This window comes from Anolis sagrei, chromosome 4, assembly GCF_037176765.1.
Source record: "Anolis sagrei isolate rAnoSag1 chromosome 4, rAnoSag1.mat, whole genome shotgun sequence".
Lineage (NCBI taxonomy): Eukaryota > Metazoa > Chordata > Lepidosauria > Squamata > Dactyloidae > Anolis > Anolis sagrei.
The window spans coordinates 101,551,773-101,579,505 of record NC_090024.1 but is presented as its reverse complement, the minus strand read 5'-3'; the positions used below and the strand labels follow the sequence as shown (position 1 = coordinate 101,579,505).

General features: G+C 40.8%; 1 protein-coding gene across 1 annotated transcript in view; it reads left to right on the top strand.

The window, feature by feature from the left end:
- Positions 1-24,173, top strand: part of OTULINL (OTU deubiquitinase with linear linkage specificity like) — a 34,273-nt gene extending 10,100 nt beyond the window's left edge. Inside the window, exons 2-8 of the mRNA XM_060774667.2 lie at positions 4,134-4,270; positions 7,139-7,170; positions 7,263-7,354; positions 9,277-9,426; positions 12,516-12,644; positions 17,973-18,242; positions 21,317-24,173. Coding sequence (XP_060630650.2) covers positions 4,140-4,270; positions 7,139-7,170; positions 7,263-7,354; positions 9,277-9,426; positions 12,516-12,644; positions 17,973-18,242; positions 21,317-21,493 — 981 coding nt within the window. The 5' untranslated portion in view covers positions 4,134-4,139 and the 3' untranslated portion in view covers positions 21,494-24,173. The remainder of the gene's footprint in view (positions 1-4,133; positions 4,271-7,138; positions 7,171-7,262; positions 7,355-9,276; positions 9,427-12,515; positions 12,645-17,972; positions 18,243-21,316) is intronic.
- Positions 24,174-27,733: the final 3,560 nt, after the last annotated feature.

The following is a 27,733-nucleotide window of genomic DNA, read 5'->3' as shown; positions in this document are numbered from 1 at the left end:
ACCGGTGGATCTGAACCAAACTTGGCACGCATACTTAATATGCCAAAATTTGATTACTGGAGGGGTTTGGGGGGGGGGGCATGGACTGACCTTCCTTTCTGGGAGCTGTAGTTCACCCACAACCAGAGAAAATGTGATCTCCATCAATGATGGGCTTGGACCTAACTTGGCACACAGAATCCCCCCCATGACCAGCAAAAAATACTGGATGTCTTTGGGGGAAATTAACTTGGATTTGGGGGAGTTGTAGTTCACCTACATCCAGAGAACACTGTGAACCCAAACACCAATGAATCTAGACCAGACTTGGCACATATACCTGATATACCAAAATTTGATTACTGGAGGAGTTTGGGTGGGGGGGGGGGACTGATCTTCCTTTCTGGGAGTTGTAGTTCACCCACAACCAGAGAAACTGTGACCTCCACCGATAATGGACCTGGACCAAACTTGGCACACAGAAACCGCATGACTAACTCAACCTACTGGAAGGGTTTGAGGGGACTGACTCACCATAGTGGGAGTTGTAGTTTACCCTACAACCGGAGAGCACACTGAACCCCACCAATGATGCATCTAGAGCAAACTTGTCCAACATAACAAACTTTAAGTAATGATGGCTTTAACATGGCATGATGTGAGTTGTAGTTCACCCACAACCTTATGCATTTTGTACCATTTTTAAAATTGACTTTTTCAAATAATCTGGGGAATGCCGGGTACTCAAGCTAGTTCATAAATAATTATAGGAGTGTGTAATCCAGATCAGGCTGACTGTGTGCATGTAGGGGAGATGTATATCTTCTTCCACTACATTTTTTTCTCTTGCATTGCCTTTCCCTCTCTACACACATAAACACTCGCCCACCTCCCTTTTAACCCCCATGTAGCTTAAAAGAGGGAAAATGCCAAGAGAGGTTTAAACTTTCCCTTCATGGGCATGTTGAGCCTAATCCACATCAATCCCTCCTATGCTTACTTGGAAATTAAAAGCAAAGAAAAGAAAATCAGTTTCAGCTGACTTTCTCCCTTGCACATTTAATGCCTTTTGCTGTTTAGCCATTCTTTGTGTATGGAGAATACTAAGTGAGATCAGGCTTTTAGCAACTGACTTTAAGAGCGCCTAATAGAGTGCCGCTTTGTTGACTTTTACGTTTTGTTTTGTTTAAAAGGTTTTCGTAGCGTGGATAGTTTAATTGCCTTTCCATGAGAACTTTCCGTGTTTTAAACTTGTATCTTTGTATGTATGCGCTTTTTCTGTGTTTGCTTGAACTTTTGTAAGTCCTCAAATAACTCTATTAGTCATATAGCTGTGATAAACTAGACGACTCAGGGTAGTTCCTAGGAAAGAGAAGAGTAAAATGTTGCAATGCAGGAGATCATGATGAGATTTCGTGCGGATTTTATTCAGAATTGAGCAAAAAGCATGCAAGGTATGAATAGCAGAAACAGTCAAAGGATATAATGTAACCAAACAATATCAAAGAAATCATGGGAAAATGATCACTATAACCATGATCCATGTGTATGCTTCCAACACAGTGGCGGAAGAAAGTTGATTCTATTTTACTATCCAGAAGAAACCACAAGAGGTTATATTTCAAGCAACTTTAACATAGATGAGAAAGAAATTGGTTAATTAATTAATTTATTTACAGTATTCATACCCCATCCTTCTCATCCTGAAGGGGACTCAGAGCGGCTTACAGAACGCACATACTGCAAACATTCAGCGGTGATTATACAATTAACAAGGACAGACAACACAAACAGAGGAAAAGGCAGTTTTTCTCATCTTATTTTCGGCATCTTGGAGGCTGTGTTCAGCTCAGGCCACCGGGGGTGGGGGGCATGCTGTCGCTACATCTTCCATGCCAAGGAACTTTCCTCCGATCAATGTCCTTAAGGGCACCTTTTTTACCTCCCTTCTAAAAGCAGTACCTGTTTTATATACTCACATTTCTGCTATTGACCTGCTAGGTGGGCAGGTGAGCTGGGGCTAATGGCGGGTGCTCATCCCAATCCGGGCTCGAACTGCTGACCTGATCAGCAGGATTTTCTGCAGCACATTGGATTAGGTGCTCAGCTAAATTTGGCCCACATAGTCTCCATTTTGATTTAATGTCATAAATCAAAAATTGAGACTATGGTCAAGTAATCATAAGGCTTGGAAGAGTAATAGAAAAGATCCTGAAGTGTAAAGTTAAACAGTTGAATATCCATGACAGATCACCTATGCCATAGTATTTCTGATGTTTTGTATATGATTCTGAAAGCTGGACCTAAAGAAAGCTGACAAGATGAGGACCAACAAACTTAAAATGGGCCAGAGAAAAGGTTTGCACTATCAAGGAGGTTAAAGTCTTCTGGGGAGGTCCTGCTTTCGGTCTCACCTGTGTTGCAAGCGCAGTTGCTGGGGACAAGAGACAGGACCTTCTCAGTGGTGGCTCCTTGGCTCTGGAACTCTCTCTCCAGTGAGATTAGAACAGTCTCCTTCCTCCTGGCCTTTCGAAAGAGAACAATGACATGGTTATGGAACCAAGCTTTTGACTGGTAAAGTAACGCAGTACAAGAAGCAAATATGGAATATATGTCCAAATTGACATTTGGAATGGCCCGGTCTACATACTTGGATTATGCGATTTTAATGTTTTTATTAGGTGTTCTAATTCTTATATTTATTATTATTACTATTACTATTATTATTATTATTATGTGATTTTAATATTTTTATTACATGTTCTAATTCTTATATTTCATGTTTTAAATGTCCTTTTGTCTTATCTCATGATGAATTGTCTTATTGATTTTATGCTTAGTTACATGATGTTGATTGTGATTTTGTGTATGTATATAAGGCATAAGGCATTAAATTCTGCCACTATTTCTTTATAAACTGCTTTGAGTCCCTCCAAGGTTGAGAAAAACGGTATATAAATACTGTAAATAAATAAATAAATACATTTTGCAGACAAACCCTAAATTTACTTCTACTTCTAAACCCCCATATGAATTAATTCAAGCCCGAATTCTCTCTAATAACTAAAATGACTATACTGATGCTGTTGTATTTTGGGCACAACACAAGATAACATTACTCACAAGAAAATATGGTCATTCCCGGTAAAGTCAAAAACAATAGGAAAAGAGGAAAACCTCATTGCCAGTAGATTGACACGAAAACAATGTTCTTGAATTTGCAGCCTTTGGGCTATAGATCACTAGGTTACCGCTGACTAGGACTTTTGGAGGTCTTTCGTTCATAAGATTGTCATATGTTACATGCATGATGTCACATCACAACAGCGGGAAGTTACTTAAGCAAAGCTCAAAACTTCAAATATCTGGAATTATATTCATACTAGTTTCATAGGTAGTAGCTGTTGACCGTGAACGCATCTCCCCATAAACTTGTGAGACCTTCAGAGAACATCTTTACTCCCAAAAGGTGGTTGCTTCTTTTCCTTGTAGGCAGTCTTAAGTAAATTGTCCTCTTGCCATTTCTACAGTTTTCAGTGGTGTTTGCTATAGCATCAAGTTGTGTCTTCATTCTGTTGGGTTCCATCTTCACCTGTTTTTTTCTACTCAGGTTACATCTTCCTAAATTAAAAATCTGAAGTGGGGTACATGATATGCAGATACTGTTTGAGCTTCAGCTCCTGCCCACTGGACAAGCTGGCTAAGGCTTCTGGGAGCTGGAGAGTCAAACAACTGGAGGACTGCAACTTTGAGATCTCTGCTTTATGTGGTCACAGACAAGCCTGGAAGTTTCTATGGTCACATGTTCTGGTTGCTTAGATACATGGGCACATTGATGATCATGCATTGCAACTGGCTGTTTAACAAATGGGAAAGATTCTGGAGAGAGAGTCTGTATGTACATGCGAGAGATCCTTACCCTTCCTAAATACCTATTGCCCTACTAGCAAATGGGAGTAGGGCATGTGAACAGAATGGTTTGTTGATCAATATTTTCCAATACTCACCCCTACATTAGTAATTGTAAGGACCACTATCCTAAACTTCAGTGATGAGTAAATCAATGAACCATCTGTTCTTGCTTTTTATTATGCTTAGTTTGTAAAGACAGGCATGATCTAAATATTAATAATTATTTTCCTCCTTTTTTACAGAATAGAATGAATTACTGCCCTATCTTTAAAAAATTACAAGCTACAGAGGAACAATTTGCATTAAATATGTCACTTCTTGCTACTGCTCTCTGGTTCTGCAGGCAACTATATACATACATAGCTCATCTACTGAAAAGGTAAGTGTGGACTGGCTGGGGGTCATTTGTTTTTGGATCATAATACTTGCATTACTGACTCAGACCATTACCTATTCCCCTTAGTTTTCTATTACTTTTCCCCACAAAACAAGTTTCTAATGTTCATGCTTAGTCCATATTAGGATCTTTTGTGCTACCAATCAAATTTCTCTCATAAATTTGCTTTCATTATATGAATATATATTTATCAGCTGTTTAGCTGAAATATTTAGCATTGAGAGATTTAAGCGGAGGCTGATTGCATTGCTGATACCTTCCCATTCAGATTTGTAGACATCTGAGCCATCGGTTTTCCGTTTTCCCTCACACAGACAATATTCCGTGCTGGTTGAAAATACTCAGAGTTTGCTGCCTCCGTTTGTGGTAGATTTTGAAGTGCCCTGTGGATAAGTCAAGCATCATTCTACAGAGAGAAGAAAGTGCCATCTCAGGACCAAGCCACCCCAATGTTTCCCAACCAGACATTTAAAAAGGCCAGAAGTATCACAGTTGGGGAGGGGAGTAGAAGGGGGTGTCATTGCTTCTTTTGGGTTCTGTTAGGGATTCCTCATCTTCGGAAGAGGAAGGGAAGCAGGGAAGTCCTCGGGAATTGGAGGGAGAAGAAGAATCAGACGATGAGGTTTTACAAGTGCCCACATTTCTAGAGAGATGAAATGAGACAGAGCACAAACGGTGTTCAGCTAGAATAGCTGCTAGAAATGCTGAGCTAATTGGGAGACGCCCTAGCACCTCCTGCGTGTGGAATTCAGGTCTATAAATTAGAAGCATGAGCAGTCAGCTTTCGCTGGTAACAACGATTGATGCCGAAGTTTTCACTCCAATTGAACCTTCTTTGTGTCTGCTTCTAAGGACTTAGTGATCATTGCCCATTGACTGATGGAAGACTGCTGTTTCTTTTGGGACTTTGTAAGAGACTTTAATTTGTGCCTGCATTGAGGCCTCCTTGCTTTCTTTTGCATTTTTCAATTGCATTTGCTTATCCTTAGTGTTTGCTGAAGAAAAGCATTTTTCTTTTACTTTCGACATTGTATTAAGGCTGTTTTTGAAGGGCAACTCAGGACAGGTTCTCTCAGGACAAACTAAGCCTCGCCTTTCACCACTCAGTGAAGGGTATGGTTCCTTTTAAGTATAGTACTTAGTACTGTGTTTCCCTGAAAATGAAACATACCCATTTGCGCAACATAAGCCATACCTCAAAAATACTTACTTATTTACTTAGGTGATCGCTCATAGTCTGAGATTGATGGTCTTCCAAGTGATGTGTCTTGGCACTGGATACGTAGCTGGATGTGGAGCCCTATTCTTGACCTACATGTTCTCCTGCAGTGAGGGCATTGTTTTCCAGGTGGATGGCGGTCCCGGTTGGGGTTAGCTTGATGTGCCTTTCTGTTAGCACATTTCTCTCTTTTGCCCTCCATTCATGCCTCTTCAAATTCTACAGCACTGCTGGTCGCAGCTGACCTCCAGCTAGAGCGCTCAAGGGCCAGGGCTTTCCAGTTCTCAATGTCTATGGCACAGTTTTCTTATCTGCCAACATTCCGTTTTCTGTTCTTGAGTTCAGAGTAGAGTAGCTACTTGAGTTCAGAGTAGAGATGGTGGTCGGGCATTCGGACAATGTGGCTGGTCCAGCAGAGTTGATGGCAGAGGACCATCACTTCAATGCTGGTGGTCTTTGCTTCTTTCAGCACGCTGACATTTGTCCACCTGTTTTCTCAAGAGATTTGCAGGCAATGCTGATGGAATCATTTCAGGAGTTGCATGTAACGTCTGTACATAGTCCACATTTTGCAGGCGTATAGCAGGGTTGGGAGGACAATAGCTTTATAAACAAGCATCTTGGTATCCCTATGGATGTCCTGGTTCTCAAACACTCTGTGCTTCATTCGGAAAAATGCTGCACTCGCAGAGCTCAGGCGGTGTTATATTTCAATGTTGACTTTTGTGGAGAGATGGCTGCCAAGGTAGCAGAAATGGTCAACATTTTCTAATGTTACACCATTAAGCTGTATTTCTGGCATTGCAGACAGATTGGCTGGTGCCTTCTGAAAGAGCACTCTTGGTTTTCTTGTATCACTATGAAAATAAGACATAGTGATACAAGCTGAGACATAGAGGGAGTCATAGAAAGTGAAATGCAAGAACTTTCCGCAGTGACAGCAAAGCCGAGTCCGAGTCTTCTTCCTTCTCACTTTCTGCCTCTTCCCCCTCCTTCTCCTCCTCCTTTTCCCCCTTCTCCTTCTGTTCTTTCTTCCCTTCTGGCCAGGCCAGGCCAGGCCGGGCATGGTTGGCGGCGCTGCTTCCCTTCTGCCCGTCCCCTGGGAAGTCTCCACAGTGAAGCTAGGAGCAGGACGCTCTGCTTTAGGTGTTGTGTATCCTCAGGGAGAAGAAGTAAAGCTGTGGCTGCTACTTTATCCAGCACTATATTTGAATGAATGCAGATTGTTGCGCCATACTTAAAAAAAGGGAAGACATCCCCTGAAAATACGCCATAGTGTGTCTTCTTGAAGGAAAATAAATATAAGACAGTGCCTTATTTTCAGGGGGAAACAGTACTTACATTGATGCATGAATAAGTTGAGCCAAATTGTTTGGCTGAATTTTCAGATTTAAATTTCTACAGTTATACATGAATATATGCAGTAGTTTGTATTTAAAGTCATAGCCATGTTAGTCTCTTGCAACACGAAGAAACACACACAGAGAGACATGTATAGGTTTATGTTTATATGAAGTGTTTTCTTTTGTTATTCCAAAATGTACTGCCAACCAGCTTCCAACTGCATAAATATTGTTTAAATCCTACCTTTTACACACTGTAACTCTTGTTCTTGTTTGCTTGGCTTTCAGATGGAGCAGATACCTACAGAGAAAATTCACAAGTAATTGTTTCTTAGTATAAATATATATATTTTAAAAATAATTTAATGTCAAATAGATTTATATTAATAACTATTATTTGTCCTTGATTTAGAAAACCAAAGTGTTTTGGGCGAAGTTGATCTGCTCAGCTACTGTGCCAAAAAATGGAAAGGAGAAACAGAGCAGGCCAGACAGATGAGAAAGGTAATGATAACATTTGGAAATCTACAGAGCACAAAAATAAGATAATGGTGTATGGTTGATCAAACAGCGTTTATTTTGCCAGTTTGGAATTCTCTTATTTGAATGTGTGTATGTTTGTGGTGGTGCAGCAGGTTAAACTACTGAGCTGCTGAACTTGCTGACTGAAAGGTCAGCAGTTCAAATCCAGGGAGCCGGGTGAGCTCCCACTGTTAGCCCCAGCTTTTGCCAACCTAGCAGTTTGAAAACACTGATGATAGCTAAGGGATATATGCTTTCAATCTAATAAAAGCTGCCAGTCATATGAATTTCTGCATAGCTGTGGATAAAATTACTGCTTTTCTGCTGCTCAAAGAGGGCTAGAATTGTGTTAATATTGGGTGCATTACAACATGCTAAGACTCGTAAATCTTGTCAAGTTTAAGAGGTCCAATGTACTATCTGAAACTTGAAAAGTAGGAGACTTTCTGCACGTTTTGGGTTGTGATATCCCTTATTATCTATGACCCTAAACAGGCCAGTAGCCAGGATTTTGATTTGGGGTGGAGGTGAGTTTGATTCGAGGGGGGGCTGAGTTTGACTTGGGGGGAGGGCGCTGAGGATCTACCCTAGCAAACCTTTTGTATCGTCATCCCAATACCCCCGTGTATATGGGATATATTGAGCATAGTGATCAGATCATGATATGAATAAACATAATAGTTTAAATAATGTACCAGTAAGGCCTTCTCGCATACCACCCTGAGAATTTGGGGGGGGGGGCTGTAGCCCCTCAAGCCCCCCCCCCCCGGCTAAATTATGCCTGCTAAGGTATATACTTTCCCTTGTGCTAAGTTAAAACTGAGTTACACTGTACTGACTATCCCAAAAGGTTTGGATGCCCTAAGTGGGAAATCGGGAGTACATCACCCAATCCTCTTCTACTAATGAATAGTGCACAATTGATTTGGAAACTTGACCACTCATAAAGGTACGAGGGGCGTTCATTAAAGATTTCCCCTGATCCACTTCCTATGGACTGAAAGCAATGAAACTTGGTGCAGTTATTAGTCCTTCTCTACGTAGGTGCCAACAAGAAACACACACTTCTCCCATCTTTTTAAGCAACTGTAAACACCTCACGTGTTGAAGTCAACAGGTTGGTCCAAAAGTCATGTTGTGACTTCAGAAATCAGTCTTAACATCTGAAAAATGCTTGCCCTTCAGAAATAACTTTATTGTTATTGATTGTTTGTAGTTATTTATTTACTATATTTGTATACCGCCTTTCTCAGCCCATGGGCGACTCAAGGCGGTTTTTGTTGTTGTTGCTGTTGGTTTTGATGCTTGTTTTATATATTGTAGAATGCTGTTTTATGTTGTTTTAAATTGTTGTTATGCACTCTAGTGTGCTATGTTTTAACTCTGTTATTTGGGCTTGATCCTAATTAAGCTGCCCCGAGTCCATCCGAGGAGATGGAGGCAGGGTATAAAAATAAAGTTGTTGCTGTTGCTGTTGTTGTTGGAAAGAGGTGGATGTCTCATGGTGCGAGGTCAGGTGAATAAGGGGGATGTGGTAGAATTTCAAAGCCACAGGAGCATGCTTCTGTTTGGGTAACATGTGAGTTGTGAACTGGTGCATTGCCTTTAATGAAGTCCCACATACTCTGTGTGTGTGTGTGTGTGTGTGTGTGTATATATATATATATATATAAGCAAATAAGCACAGCTTCCACTCATTTCATTTAAAACTGCACAGGCAATGCCAGGGCTCATGGGATGTGTTCTGATGGTTAGCTGGTCATCTCCCATTCTATTCCACTTTATGAGGGTCTTTCTTCATGATAGATGATCCACTTTCAAATGATCTTTAAACAGCTCAAACCAAGGATTTGTTCCCATCCAGAATTCAGTTTTGTCTTTGTCCTTATTATCTTCGCTCAAAGGCTTATGAACAGTTGCTTTGGAAGCATGATGTGAAATACCTAAGAGAAGTCAGACAGGATAACTACTGCATCCTGAGAGCTGTATTATACCAGATCTTCCGGCAAGGGCTTCGTCCTCCATCATGGACTAAGGCAATCGATGTCCTGAAGGTATGCTTTCTAACAAATTATGGCATATGAAATTAATGGCTTTCTACTCCTATTTTCAAAGTACAGTTTTTATTTTTAAAGTGGCTAAACAATAAAAGTGGAAACTGACGTTGAGGACAAACTCAATAATTCATATACAACCTACTTGTCCATATTTTCAAGGGGAGTGGATATGTTGAAAACTTGAAATAAAATAGCTCATGGGGGGTGTCATAATATTTTTTTAATGAGAAGGCCATCATGTTTGACTTCTCAGTGCAGGTTTCAGAAACTTACATAAATCAACATATCCATGGACATGAAAAGAATATGGTGATTCTATGTTCGGCAATTGCTGCACATGGATAGATTAATTTGAAAACTCATGTTTTTATCAAGATACTAGCTTCCTTGGCCTCAGTGTGGTTCCTTCCTTCTCTACCGCTTTCCTTCCTCCTCCTCCCTCCGCCTTTTTCTGTCCCTTCTTCTTTGGCTTCTTCCTTCCTTCTCTACCTCTTACTTTCCTTCCTTTCTTCTCTCCTTTCTTCCTTCCTTCCCTCTTTCTCTCCCTCCCTCCTTCTCTCCATCCTTCCCTATGTCTTTCCCCCCCAAATTAGTTCTTTTGTTGCTTGATATTTGTCTATTATTGTTATGTTGTTTTATGCTTTAAAATTGCATTTTGTTATTGCTCTGCTTTATTATTATTATTAAACTTTATTTGTACCCCGCTAGCATCTCCCAAAGGACTCGATGCGGCTTACAAAGGCCAAGGCCTCAATACACAACATAACAATACACCTAAAGCAAATTAAAAACAATTAAAGCAATATTAAAACAACAAAACAACAAGCAATAAACAATACATCAAAACACGATAAAAACTGGGCCTGGCCAGAGTAAAGGGTACAGGATTAAAAAGTGCTGATGTGACAGGTGATATGTAAGGATTATTTTAATTGTATGTTCCCTGGGCTTGGCCCCATGTAAGCCGCCCCGAGTCCCTTCGGGGAGATGGAGGCAGGGTAGAAAAATAAAGTCTGTCTTTCTTTCTTTCTTTCTTTCTTTCTTTCTTTCTTTCTTTCTTTCCTTCCTTCCTTCCTCCCTCCCTCCCTCCCTCCCTCCCTCCCTCCCTCCCGTCTTTCTCTCTGCCCTTCCTTCCTTCTTTCCTTCCTTCCCTCTTTTTCTTTCTCTTCATTTTTCTCTCCTTTCCTAATTCTGTACCTATTTCTTTTCTTCCTTCCTTTGCTGTCTGAATCGTTGTCTATATTCATGGCTGGATAGCCCTCTGTCATGAGGGCTTTGATTGTGTCCGGCCTGGCAGGAGGTTGGACTGGATGGCCTTTACAAGTCCTGTCTAAATCTATGGCACCACTGAGCCAGCCCTTCCCCAAACTGAGTGCTACTGAGAGCCAGCCAAGGAAGTTTGCGTGCTGCTTACCTCCCTGCCTGAATTCCTGGCTTCCCTCTATCTATCTATCTATCTATCTATCTATCTATCTATCTATCTATCTATTTATCTGTCTACTTCCTCCTGGCATCGCAGATGAGTTGGCTGCAGGCAACAGAGTTTGGGGTTGGCCTCCTGGCTCTGCCCCCTCCCTCAGGGTTCCCCTTTCTCCTGACTGTATCTTTGGAGCCCTTTCCCAACCAGAGCAGCTTTGCTGGGTTGTTCTTCTACTGTGGGTCCTTCCTCTTCTCCCTGGCTGGCTTCTCCACTGCCACTTTGGGGGCTGCTGCCTTGGGTCCTGAAGCAAGGATGGCCAGCTCCTTTGCTAGGATTGCTTGCGGGGCAAGGGCAGTCAGTTTCGTGCATGCACGGCTATGTCTTTTTCCTTGTTTGGAGTTTTAAGTCCTTACCGCTTTGTTTTTCGGTGTCTTTTTTTTTTTTGAGTGATGGTCACTCATTGGGTTGGTAGGTGACTTGTGTCCAAATTTGGTGTCAATTTGTCCAGTGGTTTTTGAGTTACGTTAATCCCGCAAATGAACATTACATTTTTATTTATATAGATTATATTTATTACTAACCGTCCCCTGCCATGCATTCCTGTGGCCCAGTCTGTTTATATGTGTTTTGTGTGTGTGTGTATGTGTATATGTGTATATAAATGGTTTTGTACATGCGTTGTAATGTATTTTGGGGGGATTTTTTTTGGCTTTTTAAGTCCTTTCTGCTGTGTTTTTCATTATTTTTATGAGTGATGGTTACTTGTTGGCTTGATAGGTGTATTGTGTCCAAATTTGGTGTCAATTCGTCCAGTGGTTTTAAGTTAATCCCACAAATGAACATTACGTTTTTGTTTATATAGATAGTTGCATGGCGATTTTCAGTTTCTCTCTTCATACTGTTCATATCTATCTATATCTATGGCTGGATCGCTCTTTGTCAGGAGGGCTTTGATTACATTTTCTTGCCCTGGTGAAGGGAGTTGGATTGGAAGGCCTTAAGTATTTTCTGTTGGTCATGGGGGTTCTGTGTAGGAAGTTTGCCTCAATTCTCTCGTTCATGAGGTTCAAAATGCTCTTTGATTGTAGGTGAACTATAAAGTCCAGTGATTACAACTCCCAAATGTTAAGGTCTATTTTCCCCAAACTCCATCTGTGTTCATATTTGGGCATATGGTATATTCGTGCCAAGTTTGGTCCAGATCCATCATTGTTTGCGTCCACAGTGCTCTCTGGATGTAAGTGAACTACAACTCCCGAACTCAAGGTCAATGTCCACCAAACCCTTCTAGTATTTTCTGTTAGTCATGAAAGAACTGTGTGCCACGTTTGGTTCAATCCCACCATTGATGGAGTTCAGAATGCTCTTTGATAGTAGGTGAACTATAAATCACAGCAACTTCAACTCCCAAATGACAAAACCAGTTTTTTGGAGGGATGGTCACTCCTTAGGTTAGTAGGTGTCTTGCGGCCAAATTTGGCGGCAATTTGTCCAGTGGTTTTTGAGTTCTGTGAATCCCACAAACGAACATTATATTTTTATTTATATAGATTGTTGCATGGCGATTTTCAGGTTCTCTCTTCATACTGTTCATCTCATCAGAAATATATATTTTAACACTTGGGTTTTGTATAATTATTCCTGTTGTTCTCTTGCCTTTTTTCAGCTCCCAGAAAAACTTCTGTATTCCCAAGGCTGCAATTGGATCCAGCAGTATAGTTTTGGACCAGAACAGTACACAGGTCCCAATACATTGGGGAAGTTACGCAAATGTATCGAAGCATTAAAAAATCAGGTGAGTGGAAAGAAGTTAATTTTGACAATTGGAACTGGAAAGGGAAAATAATACACTAACACCGAATCTACCGTCACTATGAAAAAAATTCTAATTGGAGAGAATACATTTAAACTTACAAGCCTGTCAGTTAAATGCTTCTCTGTAGCATTTTTTATTTTGATGTTTTCCTCTAATAGAAAATGAACACTATTTCCTTCAGTTTCTCAAAATATAATCTAAAGCGAGGTTTTCATATATGCAAATGTGTTCAGCTGAAAAGTAGCTTAAAAAGGAAGGCTAATTGAAGCCATCAAATTGATTGATAGCCCTGGAAGAATACTGTTTGGCTGTAGTCCTGACATATTCTGCTGAGATTTGTACGTTTTTATTTTGGGAAGGTACTCAATGACAGCATTTGGAGAAATGTTGAGTTTCTCTTTTAGTCATTTTCATTGCATTGTGAAGTATCGTCCTGTCATTGCCTCTTGTACAATAATAGTGGGTAATGATATTCATTTTCAAATAATGCAGTATTTAGTTTGCATGATTTACTATGAAACATAATATAATGATACAAAAGCAGCTATGTGCTAATCCTGAAATTAAAATTTATTTTCTTGTCATGACATCTGCAAAGAAAACAAAAATAAACAACTGAGAATTATGTGTTGGCGAAGGCTGTCATGGCCGAAATCACTGAGTTGCTGTGGGTTTTCTGGGCTGTGTGGCCATATTCTAGAAACATTCTCTCCTGATGTTTCGCCCACATCTTTGGCAGGCATCCTCAGAGGTTGTGAGGTCTGTTGGAAACTAAGCAAGTGAGGTTTATATATCTGTGGAATGTCCAGGGTAGGAAATAGAACTCTTGGACATCTTGATTAACACTGAATGGCCTTGCATCTTCAAAGTCTGACTGGTTGTTGCCTAGGGGAATCCTTTTTTGGGAGGTGTTAGCTTATTGTTTCTTGTCTGGAATTTTTCTGTTTTCTGAGTGTTGCTCTTTATTTACTGTCCTGATTTTAGTAGAGAGGAAATAAAGCCCCCTCCACTTCTTAGGATGCCTGCCATAGATGTGGGTGAAATGCCAGGAGTGAATGCTCATGTTCCAGAAGCATTCACTCCTGGCATTTCACCCACATCTATGGCAGGCATCCTAAGAAGTTGTTGTTGTTGTTCATTCGTTCAGTCGTCTCCGACTCTTCGTGACCTCATGGACCAGCCCACGCCAGAGCTCCCTGTCGGCCGTTACCACCCCCAGCTCCCTCAAGGTCAGTCCAGTCACTTCAAGGATGCCATCCATCCATCTTGCCCTTGTTCGGCCCCTCTTCCTTTTGCCTTCCACTTTCCCCAGCATAATTGTCTTCTCTAGGCTTTCCTGTCTCCTCATGATGTGGCCAAAGTACTTCAACTTTGTCTCTAGTATCTTTCCCTCCAGTGAGCAGTCGGGCTTTATTTCCTGGAGGATGGACCGGTTGGATCTTCTCGCAGTCCAAGGCACTCTCAGAACTTTCCTCCAACACCACAGCTCAAAAGCATCGATCTTCCTTCGCTCAGCCTTCCCTAAGGTCCAGCTCTCACATCCGTAGGTGACTACAGGGAATACCATGGCTTTGACTAGGCGGATCTTTGTTGTCAGTCTGATGTCTCTACTCTTCACTATTTTATCGAGACTGGACATTGCTCTCCTCCCAAGAAGTAAGCGTCTTCTGATTTCCTGGCCACAGTCTGCATCTGCAGTAATCTTTGCCCCTAGAAATACAAAGTCTGTCACGGCCTCCACGGTTTCTCCTTCTATTTTCCAGTTGTCAATCATTCTTGTTGCCATAATCTTGGTTTTTTTTATGTTTAGCTGCAACCCGGCTTTTGCGCTTTCTTCTTTCACCTTGATTAGAAGGCTCCTCAGCTCCTCCTCGCTTTCGGCCATCAGGGTGGTGTCATCTGCATATCTGAGGTTGTTAATATTTCTTCCAGCAATTTTCACCCCAGCCTTGCATTCATCAAGCCCCGCACATCGCATGATGTGTTCTGCATACAAGTTAAAAAGGTTGGGTGAGAGGATGCAGCCTTGCCGTACGCCTTTCCCAATCTTGAACCAGTCTGTTGTTCCGTGGTCAGTTCTGACTGTTGCTACTTGGTCCTTGTACAGATTCCTCAGGAGAGAGACAAGGTGGCTTGGGATGCCCATCCCACTAAGAACTTGCCACAATTTATTATGATCCACACAGTCAAAGGCTTTAGAATAGTCAATGAAGCAGAAGTAGATGTTTTTCTGAAACTCCCTGCCTTTCTCCATTATCCAGCGGATATTGGCAATCTGGTCTCTCGTTCCTCTGCCTTTTCTGAACCCAGCTTGAACATCTGGCAACTCCCGCTCCATGTATTGCTGGAGTCTTCCTTGAAGGATCTTGAGCATTACCTTACTGGCATGAGAAATAAGGGCCACTGTACGGAAGTTTGAGCAGTCTTTCGCATTTCCCTTTTTTGGTATGGGGATATAAGTTGATTTTTTCCAGTCTGATGGCCATTCTTGTGTTTTCCATATTTGCTGGCAAATGGCATGCATCACCTTGACAGCATCATCTTTTAAGATTTTAAACAGTTCAGCTGGGATCCCATCGTCTCCTGCTGCCTTGTTGTTAGCAATGCTTCTTAAGGCCCATTCAACCTCACTCCTCAGGATGTCTGGTTCTAATTCATTCACCACACCGTCAAAACTATCCTCAATATTATTATCCTTCCTATACAGATCTTCTGTATAGTCTCGCCACCTTCTCTTGATCTCTTCAGCTTCTGTTAGGTCCCTGCCATCTTTGTTTCTTATCATACCAATTTTTGCTTGAAATTTACCTCCAATGTTTCTAATTTTCTGGAAGAGGTCTCTTGTCCTTCCTATTCTGTTGTCTTCTTCCACTTCCATGCATTGCTTATTTAAAAATAGTTCCTTATCTCTTCTGGCTAACCTCTGGAATTGCGCATTTAACTGGGCATATCTCCCCTTATCCCTGTTTCCTTTTGCTTTCCTCCTTTCTTGGGCTACTTCCAGTGTCTCAGCAGACAACCATTTTGCCTTCTTGTTTTTCTTTTTCTTTGGAATGTACTTTGTTGCCGCCTCCTGAACAATGTCGCGGACTTCTGTCCATAGTTCTTCTGGGACTCTGTTTACTAAATCTAGTCCTTCAAATCTGTTCTTCACTTCCACTGTATATTCGCTAGGAATGTTAGTGAGATCATATCTAACTGGTCTGTGTATTTTCCCTGATGTCTTTAGTTTTATTCTAAATTGAGCAATAAGAAGTTCGTGATCTGAGCTACAGTCAGCCCCAGGTCTTGTTTTCACCGACTGGATGGATGTCCGCCACCTTTGGCTGCAAAGGATGTAGTCAATCTGATTTCGGTGTTGACCGTCTGGTGAGGTCCATGTATAAAGCCGTCTTTTAGGTTGTTGGAAGAGAGTATTTGTTATACACAGCGAGTTTTCCTGGCAAAATTCTATCAGCCTGCATCCCGCTTCATTTTGTTCTCCCAGACCATGCTTGCCTGTGATCCCTGTTGTCATTTGACTTCCCACCTTGGCATTCCAGTCTCCTGTAATGAAAATAATGTCTCTTTTTGGTGTATTATCCAGTAGGTCCTGCAGATCCTCATAGAACTGATCTACTTCTGCTTCTTCAGCAGCTGTGGTTGGGGCGTATATTTGGATCACTGTAATGTTGAAGGGCTTTCCTTGCACTCGAATTGAGATCATTCTGTCATTTTTTGGGTTGTATCCAAGCACCGCTTTAGCAAATTTCTTATTAATTATGAAGGCTACTCCATTTCTTCGATGTTCCTCTTGTCCGCAGTAGTAGATCTGGTGGTCATCTGATGTGAAGTGGCCCATTCCAGTCCATTTCAGTTCGCTGACCCCCAGAATGTCTATCTTTAGTCTTTACATCTCACCAATAACAACATCCAATTTGCCCTGGCTCATAGATCTTACATTCCAGGTTCCTATGGTGTGTTGATCTTTAGAGCATCGGATTCGTCGTTCACCTCCAGTACCGTCAGCCGCTAGCCTTCCTTTCGGCTTTGAGCTAGCTGCGTCATCACATCTGGGGCTAGTTGAACTTATCCTCTGCTCCTCCCCAGTAGCATTTTGGCCATCTTCCGACCTGGGAGTCCCATCTTCCAATGGCATACCGACATATCTCTGGTTGTACTGGTCCATTTAGTTTTCTTGGCAAGGATACTGGAGTGGTTTGCCATTGCCTTCCCCAGGGATCACGCTTGGTCTGACCTCTCTGCCACAACCGTCCCGTCTTGGGTGGCCCTTCACGGTTTCGCTCATGACATCATTGAGGTGCTCAAGCTCCAGCGCCCCGCCTAAGAAGTTGAGGGGGCTTTATTGTGTTGTTGAAAGCTATCATGGCCAAAATAACTGAGTGTTGCTCTTTATTTACTGTCCTGATTTTAGTAGAGAGGAAATAAAGCCTAAGAAGTTGAGGGGGCTTTATTTCCTCTCTACTAAAATCAGGACAGTAAATAAAGAGCAACACTCAGTTATTTTGGCCATGATAGCTTTCAACAACACAATATCTTTTTTGTTTCAAAACTTGATATACGGCCCGTTTGGATAGCTCCTTGATGCCGTTATAATGCTCAATGAACTAACACAGTTGACAGGAAATTGCATGAGTTATTTGATACCTGCAGACTCAAAAAGCAGACCCAAAAGTGGGACCTGCTGAAGCAGTTCATGTAGACGCTTTCCTACTGCTGTGTAGAATGCACTATTTAAGGTCCTAGCCTTCCATGACCTCTCCCATATTATTCCCCCTCATTCTCATTTTCTGCTTCCAGGCTTGAAAAACCAAATTAATTGTTTATTTATTATTTATTTGTTTGTAATGGCTCTCCATGCAGTCATGCCGGTCACATGACCTTGAAGGTATCTATGGACAACGCCTGCTCTTCAGCTTAGTAATGGACATGAGCATCACCCCCTGAGTCAGACACAACTGGACTCAATGTCAGGGGAAAACCTTTACCTTTATTATTTATTTATTTGTAACGGCTCTCCATGCAGTTATGCCGGCCACATGACCTTGGAGGTGTCTATGGACAACGCCGGCTCTTTGGCTTAGTAAGGGAGATGAGCACCACCCCCCAGAGTCAGACACGACTGGACTCAATGTCAGGAGAAAACCTTTACCTTTACCTTTGGAACATTTACATCCCATCCTCATCTCCGAAGAGGGACTCTGGAAGGTTACCAACAAGCACTATTATTCTTATGTTTGATATCAAAGATGGTTTACTTTGAGTGACAGGCTCAAGAACTTGTTTTTGTTTTTTTATATGTTTTAGTGGATGGAAATCAGTGGTATTAAAGACCAGTATGAAAGATGGAACCTGTGCAACACCCTCTTTAATGACAAAAGTATGGAGCACAAGTTATATGAAGGTGTAAAGTTCATGATGCTCTACCAAGTAATAGAGGCCTACGAATGCTTCAGCAACAAACAGAAAGGCTTGCCAAGGTTTTTTTACAACCTGTTTACCCGTGATACTTCCTCGGATCCTTTAAGTTATATGATGAATCATCTAAATTCTGGCGATGGAAGAGGTCTGGATCAGGTAAATATGGGGGTTCACAATAAAACTTGAAAGATATGGAGGCATTTGAGAAAATTGTGAAATGTTTCAAAATGTGTGTATTATATTTAAAAACATGTTTTTGAACTATGTTCAGAGGAAAAATTATTAGTATTAGGACTGGATAGAATTTTATTATTTATTTACTTATTTATTTACAGTATTTATATTCTGCCCTTCTCACACCGCAGGGCACTCAGGGCGGATTACAATGTACATATACATGGCAAACATTCAATGCCATAGACACACAACATATATAGACAGACACACAGAGGCTATTTAACATTCCAGCTTTTTCATGAGGGTATTCTGGCCCCCAGGGGAGCTGTCGCTTCACCGTCCATTTGTGACACTGATGAAGTACTTCCTCATTCTTTGCATGCTTGCTGGAAATTTTATGGTGCTGTAAATTAGCCTCCCCACATAAGCGGTACCTAAATTTCCTACTTGACAGATGCAACTGTCTTTCGGGCTGCAAAGGTCAACAGCAAGCTACACAAATTGGTCAGAAGCTCACTCTGGCCCGGGCTGGCTTCAAACTCATGACCTTTTGGTCAGTAGTGATCTTAATGCAGCTGACTCCCAGCCAGCTGTGCCACAGTCCCTGATTTCTATTTTAAAGCAGAAATCAATTATCAGAAAATATTGCTCCATAGCAGTGCTTTGATGACAGGTGTTAGGCTCACGTATGATGCCAGTACACAATTGACAAGTCACAAATAGCTCCAACATTTTTCATATCTTCTGCTTTCATGAGTGTCTCTATATCAAGCTTGAAGAGTTAGCAAACAACTGTTTTCTATGGATGCAAGAAACCAAGTATTTATCTGCACCTACCAACGGTGCCACACCAGAATAGGAATACCCTGGACTGACCAAATTGGATCGTCACTTCGCCTTTCTTATCATCATCACTGCTGGGTGGCCACCAAGTTCCAGAACAACAAAGGCACCCGTTCACCCAGGGAGAAGGGCCAGAAGTCTCCAGACATTGTTTGGACTTTCAGGAGCTACTTCTGATGCACTTTGGATTTTAGGATGAACATAAAAAAGCCCAAAGAGCATGCCAAGCTTTGAAGTAGTTTATGAGAATCAGAGCTGATGACCTAAATCACATACTGTTAAATTGTTTATAATCTTACATGTAAAACAGCCTATTCTGGTACAAGGTATCTGTGCTAATAGTAAAGAAGATGCTGCATGAAGATTTTCAATAATATTTGGCATGGCACATCTATTACCCTTCAGTATCACAGTAGTCTAGAAATGACAGTTGCCTAAAGGTGTACAATTTTCTCACACAACAGGCAAAATATTTAAAATGCTTAAGCTGTACCAAATTTATTTTAAATATTATTTAAAATTAGCTTTGCTAATCTGCTGCTGAATACACATGCCCAGTGTGGAATACATCTCACCAGGTCAAAACAGTAGATGCGGCTCCTAATGAGACATGGCACATTATTGCAGGATGTCTATGCCCCACACCACTGTTTAGCTGATATTGCACCACCTGACATCTGTCGGGAAGTAGCAGCCTATAATGAAAGGACCAAGGCATTGATGTCTCCGGCCCATCTTCTGTTCAGATACCAGCCAGCATGTCAATGACTTAAATCAAGAAACAGCTTACTAAGACCTATAGAGATACTCGCAGGAACATCTCAGCAAACGAGAGTTCAAAAGTGGCAAGTTGAAACCTGGAACTTCCATCACTGGCTGATACCAGGTGAGAAACCCTCCTCTGGGCATACACAGAAGACTGGGCAACTTGGAAAGCAGTGAACAGACTGCGCTCTGGCACCACAAGATGCAGAGCCAACCTTAAGAAATGGGGCTACAAAGTGGAGCCCACGACATGCAAGTGTGGAGATGAGCAAACCACAGACCACTTACTACAATGCAGTCTGAGCCCTGCCACATGCACAATGGAGGACCTTCTTACAGTAACACTAGAGGCACCCCAAGTGGCTAGTTTCTGATCAAAGGAAACTTAGTATAGTGGCAAGTTTTTAACTTTGTGGTTTTTATACAGTATAATTGTATTCTCAGTTTGCTTCTGACATGATAAATAAATAACCATATTTATTTTTGTAGAAATCCTAACCATAGACGAATCCCTTATAACTGGAATGAGATAAAATACAAAATATATTGGTCATTATTATTTTTTTCCATGGCTTCCCATTTCTTCCATTTTTAAAGAGTTTACTTTTGAAATAATTTCATATTCTCATAGTAACAAACATACCATATATTCTGGCATATAAGACTACTTTTTAACCCAAGAAAATCTTCTCAAAAGTCAGGGATCATCTTATACATGGGAGTCGTCTTATACGCAGTAGTCGTCTTATAGAGTGGGTGCTGAAACTTTCAATCTGGATTGGAGAATCTGTGGTTGCTGCATATTGTGGGGGGAGCTCAAAAATGGCAGTGGCCGTGTCCCTGCCATATGCAGCGACTGTATGAAAGCATTAAGGGTGACGCTGTACAAGTACGGTAGAAGAAAATCCATTCATCAGGATTCATAGACTTAATGCGGTCCCGATGGTGAGGTGAAGTGATGCCTCACCAGGAAGGTGTAAGTGAAGGGTGGAGCAAGCTACAGGCGCCTGGGGTATGGAAAAAAGAGATAGAGTGTCTCTGGGCCCAGAAAAACACACCTCTTTTACCTGTCTGGCCTGCCCTTGTATCCTATTACCGTTCCTCCTCCTCTGCCTCTCAGATCTTGCTCCTGAAGACTGCAGTGAAGCGGTGCAGGTGCACATGTGCGAGATCTGAGAGGCAGAGAAGGAGATGCAGTAATGGGACAATTACCATATTGAAATCAAATCTGATGCTTTTAAAAATTTTATTTGGTGTGTGTTGGAAGAGGAGTAGTCTTATACAGCGAGTATATCCCAAACTCTGTATTTTAACTGGAAAAGTTGGGGGTCATCTTATACACCCAGTCGTCTTATATGCCGGAATATACAGGTAATTTATATGATTCGTCAGTGTTGTCCTTTTAAAAAAAATCTAATACATTTTCCTCTTTTTTTCTTCCATAGGTTGAAATGTTTCTCCTTGGATATTGTCTAGAAGTTAAAATAGTAGTTTATCGATTTTCTAAGTTCAGTTCAGAAGTTTCTCAAGAAAACTATTTGGAGGGCTATCAGAATGAAGTTTTTCTTCTAACTGAGGATGACCGTCACTATAACATTCCAGTTGCCAAGAAAGAAAACTAATTTCCGATGAAGAATAGTGCAGTTAAGACTGTTATGCCAAGCTTGAAACACAAGAAACACAGCTCAGCTAGGCATCCCAATCCAACTGCAATAACCACTCATTGGCTATAAATCAGGCCAGCTCTCAGCTTATCTACCTCAGAGATTTGTTGTAAGTCCAAAACAATGTATATGGCACTTTCAAGTAGTCATGGACAAAGAATTTGACCGCGTACAAGCTGGCTATTGCTGAATATTCACATAGATAAACTTCTGTACTTTGAGTATAGTGATATCACAAACTTGTAAAGCAGTTGTTGCCCTCTGTCTCAAGGGGGTAGGGATCTCTCAAGAGAGAATTCTCAGCACTACTACCAAGTGGAAATATGCCAAAGTCTTATCAAAATTGATATATAACTGATCTGAAATGGTACGCCATAGATGTCCTCTGAGACTCCAGATGATAGTTCTGCCAGTCCTCATTTTTATTTATATCAGAGTGGGCACAGTGCAGCCTTCCAGATCTCACTGGATTACAGTTCTTGCTTTCCTCATGATTGCCTGTTCTTGTTATGGATGCTAAATTCATTAGTATCCAGAAGTCTGCACTTTAGACCAAACATTGTGTCTACACAGAGGGCTACATCGGCCTTTTGATTGCCTTCAAAAGGCCATTTGTAATAATAAGACTATATAAATGTATTTGTGTTACCCTGGATTTGAAAGCCTTGTGGGGCACAAAATGTCGTAGTGGGACAAATTCAGCCCATGGGCCTTGCTTTTGACATGTGTGATCTATAGCCTCTATTGTAGTCCTAACCTATTTGTTGGGTAAGCGGAGACTTACAATAGCCTGTATCCAAGTAGAAAAATTGAAACCTTGTTTGAATTCATGGACATGGTAGGTAAGCGTTCTTTGAAAGTGCTGATTTGTTTTGGAAATAAGAGGTCCTCTTCAAATAACAGGTAATGGAAAATGGGCTAATGCTTGATTGTTCACGTTGTACAGTATGCGAGGTTTGGTCTGAAGCAGTCATCAGAAGCGTTTTTATTCCTTAGTGAAATTACAAGAATTTTGTTTGCATTTTATTATTTTAGAATTGCTTTTGTGGAAGAAAATGAATTTTGTACCAAATGCATTGCAGGGTTTTTGTGAGGAAAAATCTTATTTATGCAGAATACATTATTTTGCTTCCCATAATAACCTTTTTGTTGATGGGAGGATAAAAGATATTGATGTTTTTGCTCTTGCACAAAGGTGGAAAACATTACTGAAGATAACATGGGGACCATGTTTCCATCATGTACAAGATTTCCAAATAACCTTCACATACACAATTCGGAGAGTAAGAATATGTTGCCCACTAGTGGTCTGCAAAAACTAAAATATGTTCCACGAAAAATTAAAAATTTTAAACCTTTATTCATTTTAATGAATTTGTTGCTATGTGGGTGGTGCCAGCGGGTAGGATGTCAGGCGTGCGTGGCAGGCCAGCAGGGGGGCAAGCAATCAACATCACGTGTCATGTACTCATGTCACCCAGCATATGTCAGTTGCATGCATTCATTTGTCTTGCTCAGCTGTGTCAGTGATTCTGTTTTGCTTTTTAGTGATTTGACAGCTCCAGTAGTGGGTTGTTGTAGGTTTTTCCGGGCTATATGGCCATGTTCTAGAGGCATTTTCTCCTGACATTTCACCTGCATCTATGGCAAGCATCCTCAGAGGTAGTGAGGTCTGTTGAAAGTAGGAAAAAAGGGGTTTATATATCTGTGGAATGACCAGGGTGGGACAAAGGATTCTTGTCTGCTGGAGCTAGGTGTGAATATTTTAACTGACCACCTTGATTAGCATTTAATGGCTTAGAAGTGCCTGGGAGAATCTTTTGTTGAGAGGTGATTTGATGTGCCTGATTATTTACCTCTCTGTTGTTTTGCTGTTGTAATTTTTGAGTTTTTTAATACTGGTAGCCAGATTTTGTTCATTTTCATGGTTTCTTCCTTTCTGTTGAAATTGTCCACATGCTTGTGGATTTCAATGGCTTCTCTGTGTAGTCTGACATGGTGGTTGTGAGAGTGGTCCAGCATTTCTGTGTTCTCAAATAATATGTTGTGTCCAGGTTGGTTCATCCGGCCACGAAAGCCTTCGACAATACATTAGCTCCAGTAGTTTTACTGACCATGAGTCCTCAATATTCATATGAATTTTGACTTATTTAATTATGATTAAAATTGGAGAGGTTGCAGAAAAAATCCAGGAAGAGCTCATTGAATTTCAGAATGATAGAAACTACAAGGACGCATTTGAATCTGATTATCTTGAGGCATTTTGGTGTAAAAAAGCAATTTTTTATACTAAAATTCGAGGAATCAACTTGCGCTATCTTATTCTTTTCTCCACAACATATTTATACAGACATGGGCTTTCTGCTTTGCTGGTAATTAAAAACAAGTCCAGGAATTAATTGAAAGTAAGTGATGATGTTCATGTAGCTTTGAGCAATAATATTAGCCAAGGATTACCCAACTTGTAAAGAAGATGCAAGCTCAAAAATCACATTGATTCAAACCAAATTTAAATTTCTATTTAAAATGCTCTTTTAAATATTAATTTAAATAGAAAATTAAATTTGGTTTGAATCAATGTGATTTTTGTGACAATGTGATATTATGATAGTACTCTTAATTCACGGAGCCCCTGGTGGCGCAGGTTTGAATCTGGGGAGAGGCGGATGAGCTCCCTCTATCAGCTCCAGCTCCTCATGCGGGGACATGAGAGAAGCTTCCCACAAGGATGATAAAAACATCAAATCATCCAGGCGTCCCCTGGGCAACGTCCTTGCAGACAGGCAATTCTCTCACAACAGGAGCGACTCCTGACACGACAAAAAAAACCCTCTTAATTCATGTTACTGTTAAGTTTATTATTCTTGAGTAGTGGTCCCTGCTATCATCAACAAAAAGTCAAAGTGGTCTCTGGTCAAAAATAGTTGTGGAACCACTGCCCTAGACGCTCTTAGAAAATGCAGTAAGCAGATATTGTATTGCAGTATCAAAGTGAAGCTAGGAAGAGCTGTTTGTATTTCTCCCTCCAAGGACATAATTTCTTCAGGCTCTCCTGCCTACCACTGACCCATAATCTGACCTGCTAGGTTATTGTTATTAATTCAATTGCAGTTCTGAATAGGATATGTTGAGATATTATTTGCAGCAGTTACAAACACTGCATTTGGTTGGCTGTCTTCAGGACTAGACTATGGCTCCAAAGTCTAAACCAAGGAAATAATAATAATAATAATAATAATAATAATAATAATAATAATTTATTTATACCCTGCCACCATCTCCCCAAGGGGACTCGGAGTGGCTTACATGAGGCCAAGCCCAACAACACATCAGTAAAACATCAAACCAATAAGTAAATAAAACAATACAATTAATATAACTTAAACATGGACAATAACACGCATCTATGGCCGGGCCAGATGTAATAGTTATTTTTTTTAAATAAATGCTGGGAAAGCATAATAAAGCAGCCTGTATCAACTGTTTAATTCATAATTTGTGTTTTATATTTTTGTGTACTTTCTTTCTGGTTTCACCTGCTGTTGAAAGCAGTGGAAGTAGTGCAGGATGTTGGAGTCATGCCCGCAGCTACTGGGAATCTCTTTTAAACTATTACTCTGAAATTTTGCAAGAGAAGTGATTGCCCTTTCAAACCTACCTTTTGTTTAAAAGGAAAGAAAGTTGAATTCTACCTTTGAAGCCACAATCTACACTTTGTGCACTCAGTTGAAATCAGAATATACTAGTCATGTGCATTCGGGACTTACCTTATTCCATTTTGTGCCCCGGCTTTCAGTGGGCCCCCCGATCCATTTTCATCTGAACCTCCCGAAATCGGGAGGTCAGGTATTTGTTTTTCATTTTTGTTTCATGACATTATTTTGTGGGAGGAGGAGTTCACCCATAGGCCCAAAGTGCCCATGCCTACGAGTGCAGACTTTGGGCCTACGTATCCGGGCCTGGAGCCGAGTGCCGAGTAAGGTGCTCAGTTGCGGCCTTGCCAGGCCCCACACAACCCATCCGAAAGGCAGGCCCTCCTGCCTTTCGTATCGATTGCATTTTCGTTTCAGGAGGCGCCTTTCCGTTTCGTGCCATCCGAATGGACGGAATGAAACAGAAACAAATGGAACAAATTTAGTGCCCATGACTAGAATATACCACCTGGTCACTATCCATTTAGACAATAAAATGTGACTATTACTACATAATCAGTATATAAAAAAACAGACTTTGCCATTCGCATTGTTATGATATTTCTCTGCTGATTTTCCTAATTTCTTCACACATCTTTGAGTAATGGTTGTAAATAACAAATTATTTTGCATCTGTGTGTTTTTTTAATCTTCCTAAGTGTGGATCGTATAAGCACTATGTGCTTTTGAGAAAAAAGAACATTTGTTTGCAAAACTATTTCTTCAACATTCTACATGTGTACATGCACATATGCGCACGTAGAGATAAAGGAGACAAAAAGGAGTCAAATATAGTAACTGGGTTCAAGAAGTTGTGTGTGTTTTCTTGTTATCTTTAATTTGTATATATATGTTCAGTTTTTATGACGTATACTGCTCTCCATTTGTTTAAATGTATTTATAATAAACTTTTGCTTTACAAAGACTTATGGCTAAATGGAGCAAAACCCCACAGATCAAATTCATTGGACTTTTGCCATCTTTCCAAGCTGAAGATAGTGATAAATAACTCATGAAGTCTTTTAAAATATGGAGCTGTCATTGAAAAGAAAGTCATGAGCTAGTATTTTAAAACTCTAAAATCAGGAGAGCAAATAAAGTAGAACACTCAAAAAACAGGGGAATTCCTGACATGAAACAATCAGGGCCAGCTAACACCTCCCATCAAAGGATTCCCCCAGGCAGGAAGCAGCCAGGCTTTCAAGCTGCAAGGCCATTCAGTGCTAATCAACCTGACCAAATGCAACATTCACACTTGCCTCAAGCAAACAAGAGTTCTTTCTCTCACCCTGGACGTTCCACAGATATATAAACCTCACTTGCCTAGTTTCCAACAGACCTCACAACCTCTGAGGATGCCTGCCATAAATGTGGGTGAAATGGTTTTAAACCTATTTCACTGCAAAGTATCTTTCTTTTCTTAACTGACAATTCAAGGCACTGACTTGCCTTTTTCTCCCTTCAGCTATCCCCACTGAAGTTATAGATTTCTACTGGGGTTTCTTTTTCCCCTTAGCTCACGAACTGCTTGCTCATTTAAACGGGTCCAATTGACTCTCTAAACACACAGGCTGAAGACTTAAATTCCTTAGTTTGGTTTCTCAACACACCAGAACCACTTTCCTCTTCGGCTTCCTCGCCAAAGACTGACCAAAAGGAATTCCTGCTCCTGCCAAGTGGCAGTTAGCTCCGCCCCTTTGGCTTCTCTAACTTGGATACATTCTAACAGCCAGTTCCATCACTATGGCAACGCCTCAGCTCAGGCAACACATAAACTGGCCTGCACTTATCCTATCCCGACATCAATAAACACATTTAAAACATACATTATAATTAGCTATTTCGTTACACAGGCTTTGTTTCCAGTTATTGTGTTTTTGTCTTCTAAATTCGTTCATTCTGAATTTGACAATTCTATTTCATTTTCTTTCACATCACTCTTCTTTTTTTTTTCCTCTCAGAGCTTACCTTCTCAATTTTGTTATATCTTTTAAATCCACCTGGTATTACACTATCAGAACTGAAGAACTGGTTTTTTCAGCACATTTGTCTCAATTCTCTCTTGCAGAAATATATTCAGTCCATGTCCACAGTTATAACATCAATTGAGATGGAGAAACTTATTTTATTTATTTATTTGGTAGTTTTGTATACCGGTCTTCTCACCTCCATTCGAGGGACTTGGGCCGGTTTCCAACATAAATATTACAGACCGTCATTAAAACATCATATTTCTAAATCACACTAAAACATTGAAACAATTAAAATGGAAAAAATACAATCATATGATTACAGTGGTCAGTCGTCATCAAAGTCATTATTCGTCGTCATCCATCCATATCAGGATCATGGCTCATTCGTTGAATGCCAATCCCCAAAGCCAGGTTTTCACCTGTTTCCTGAACATTAAGATAGAAGGGGCAGTTCTGATCTCAGTGGAAGGGAGTTCCAGAGTCGAGGGGCCACCACTGAGAAGGCCCTGTCTCTCGTCCCCACCAGCCTCGCC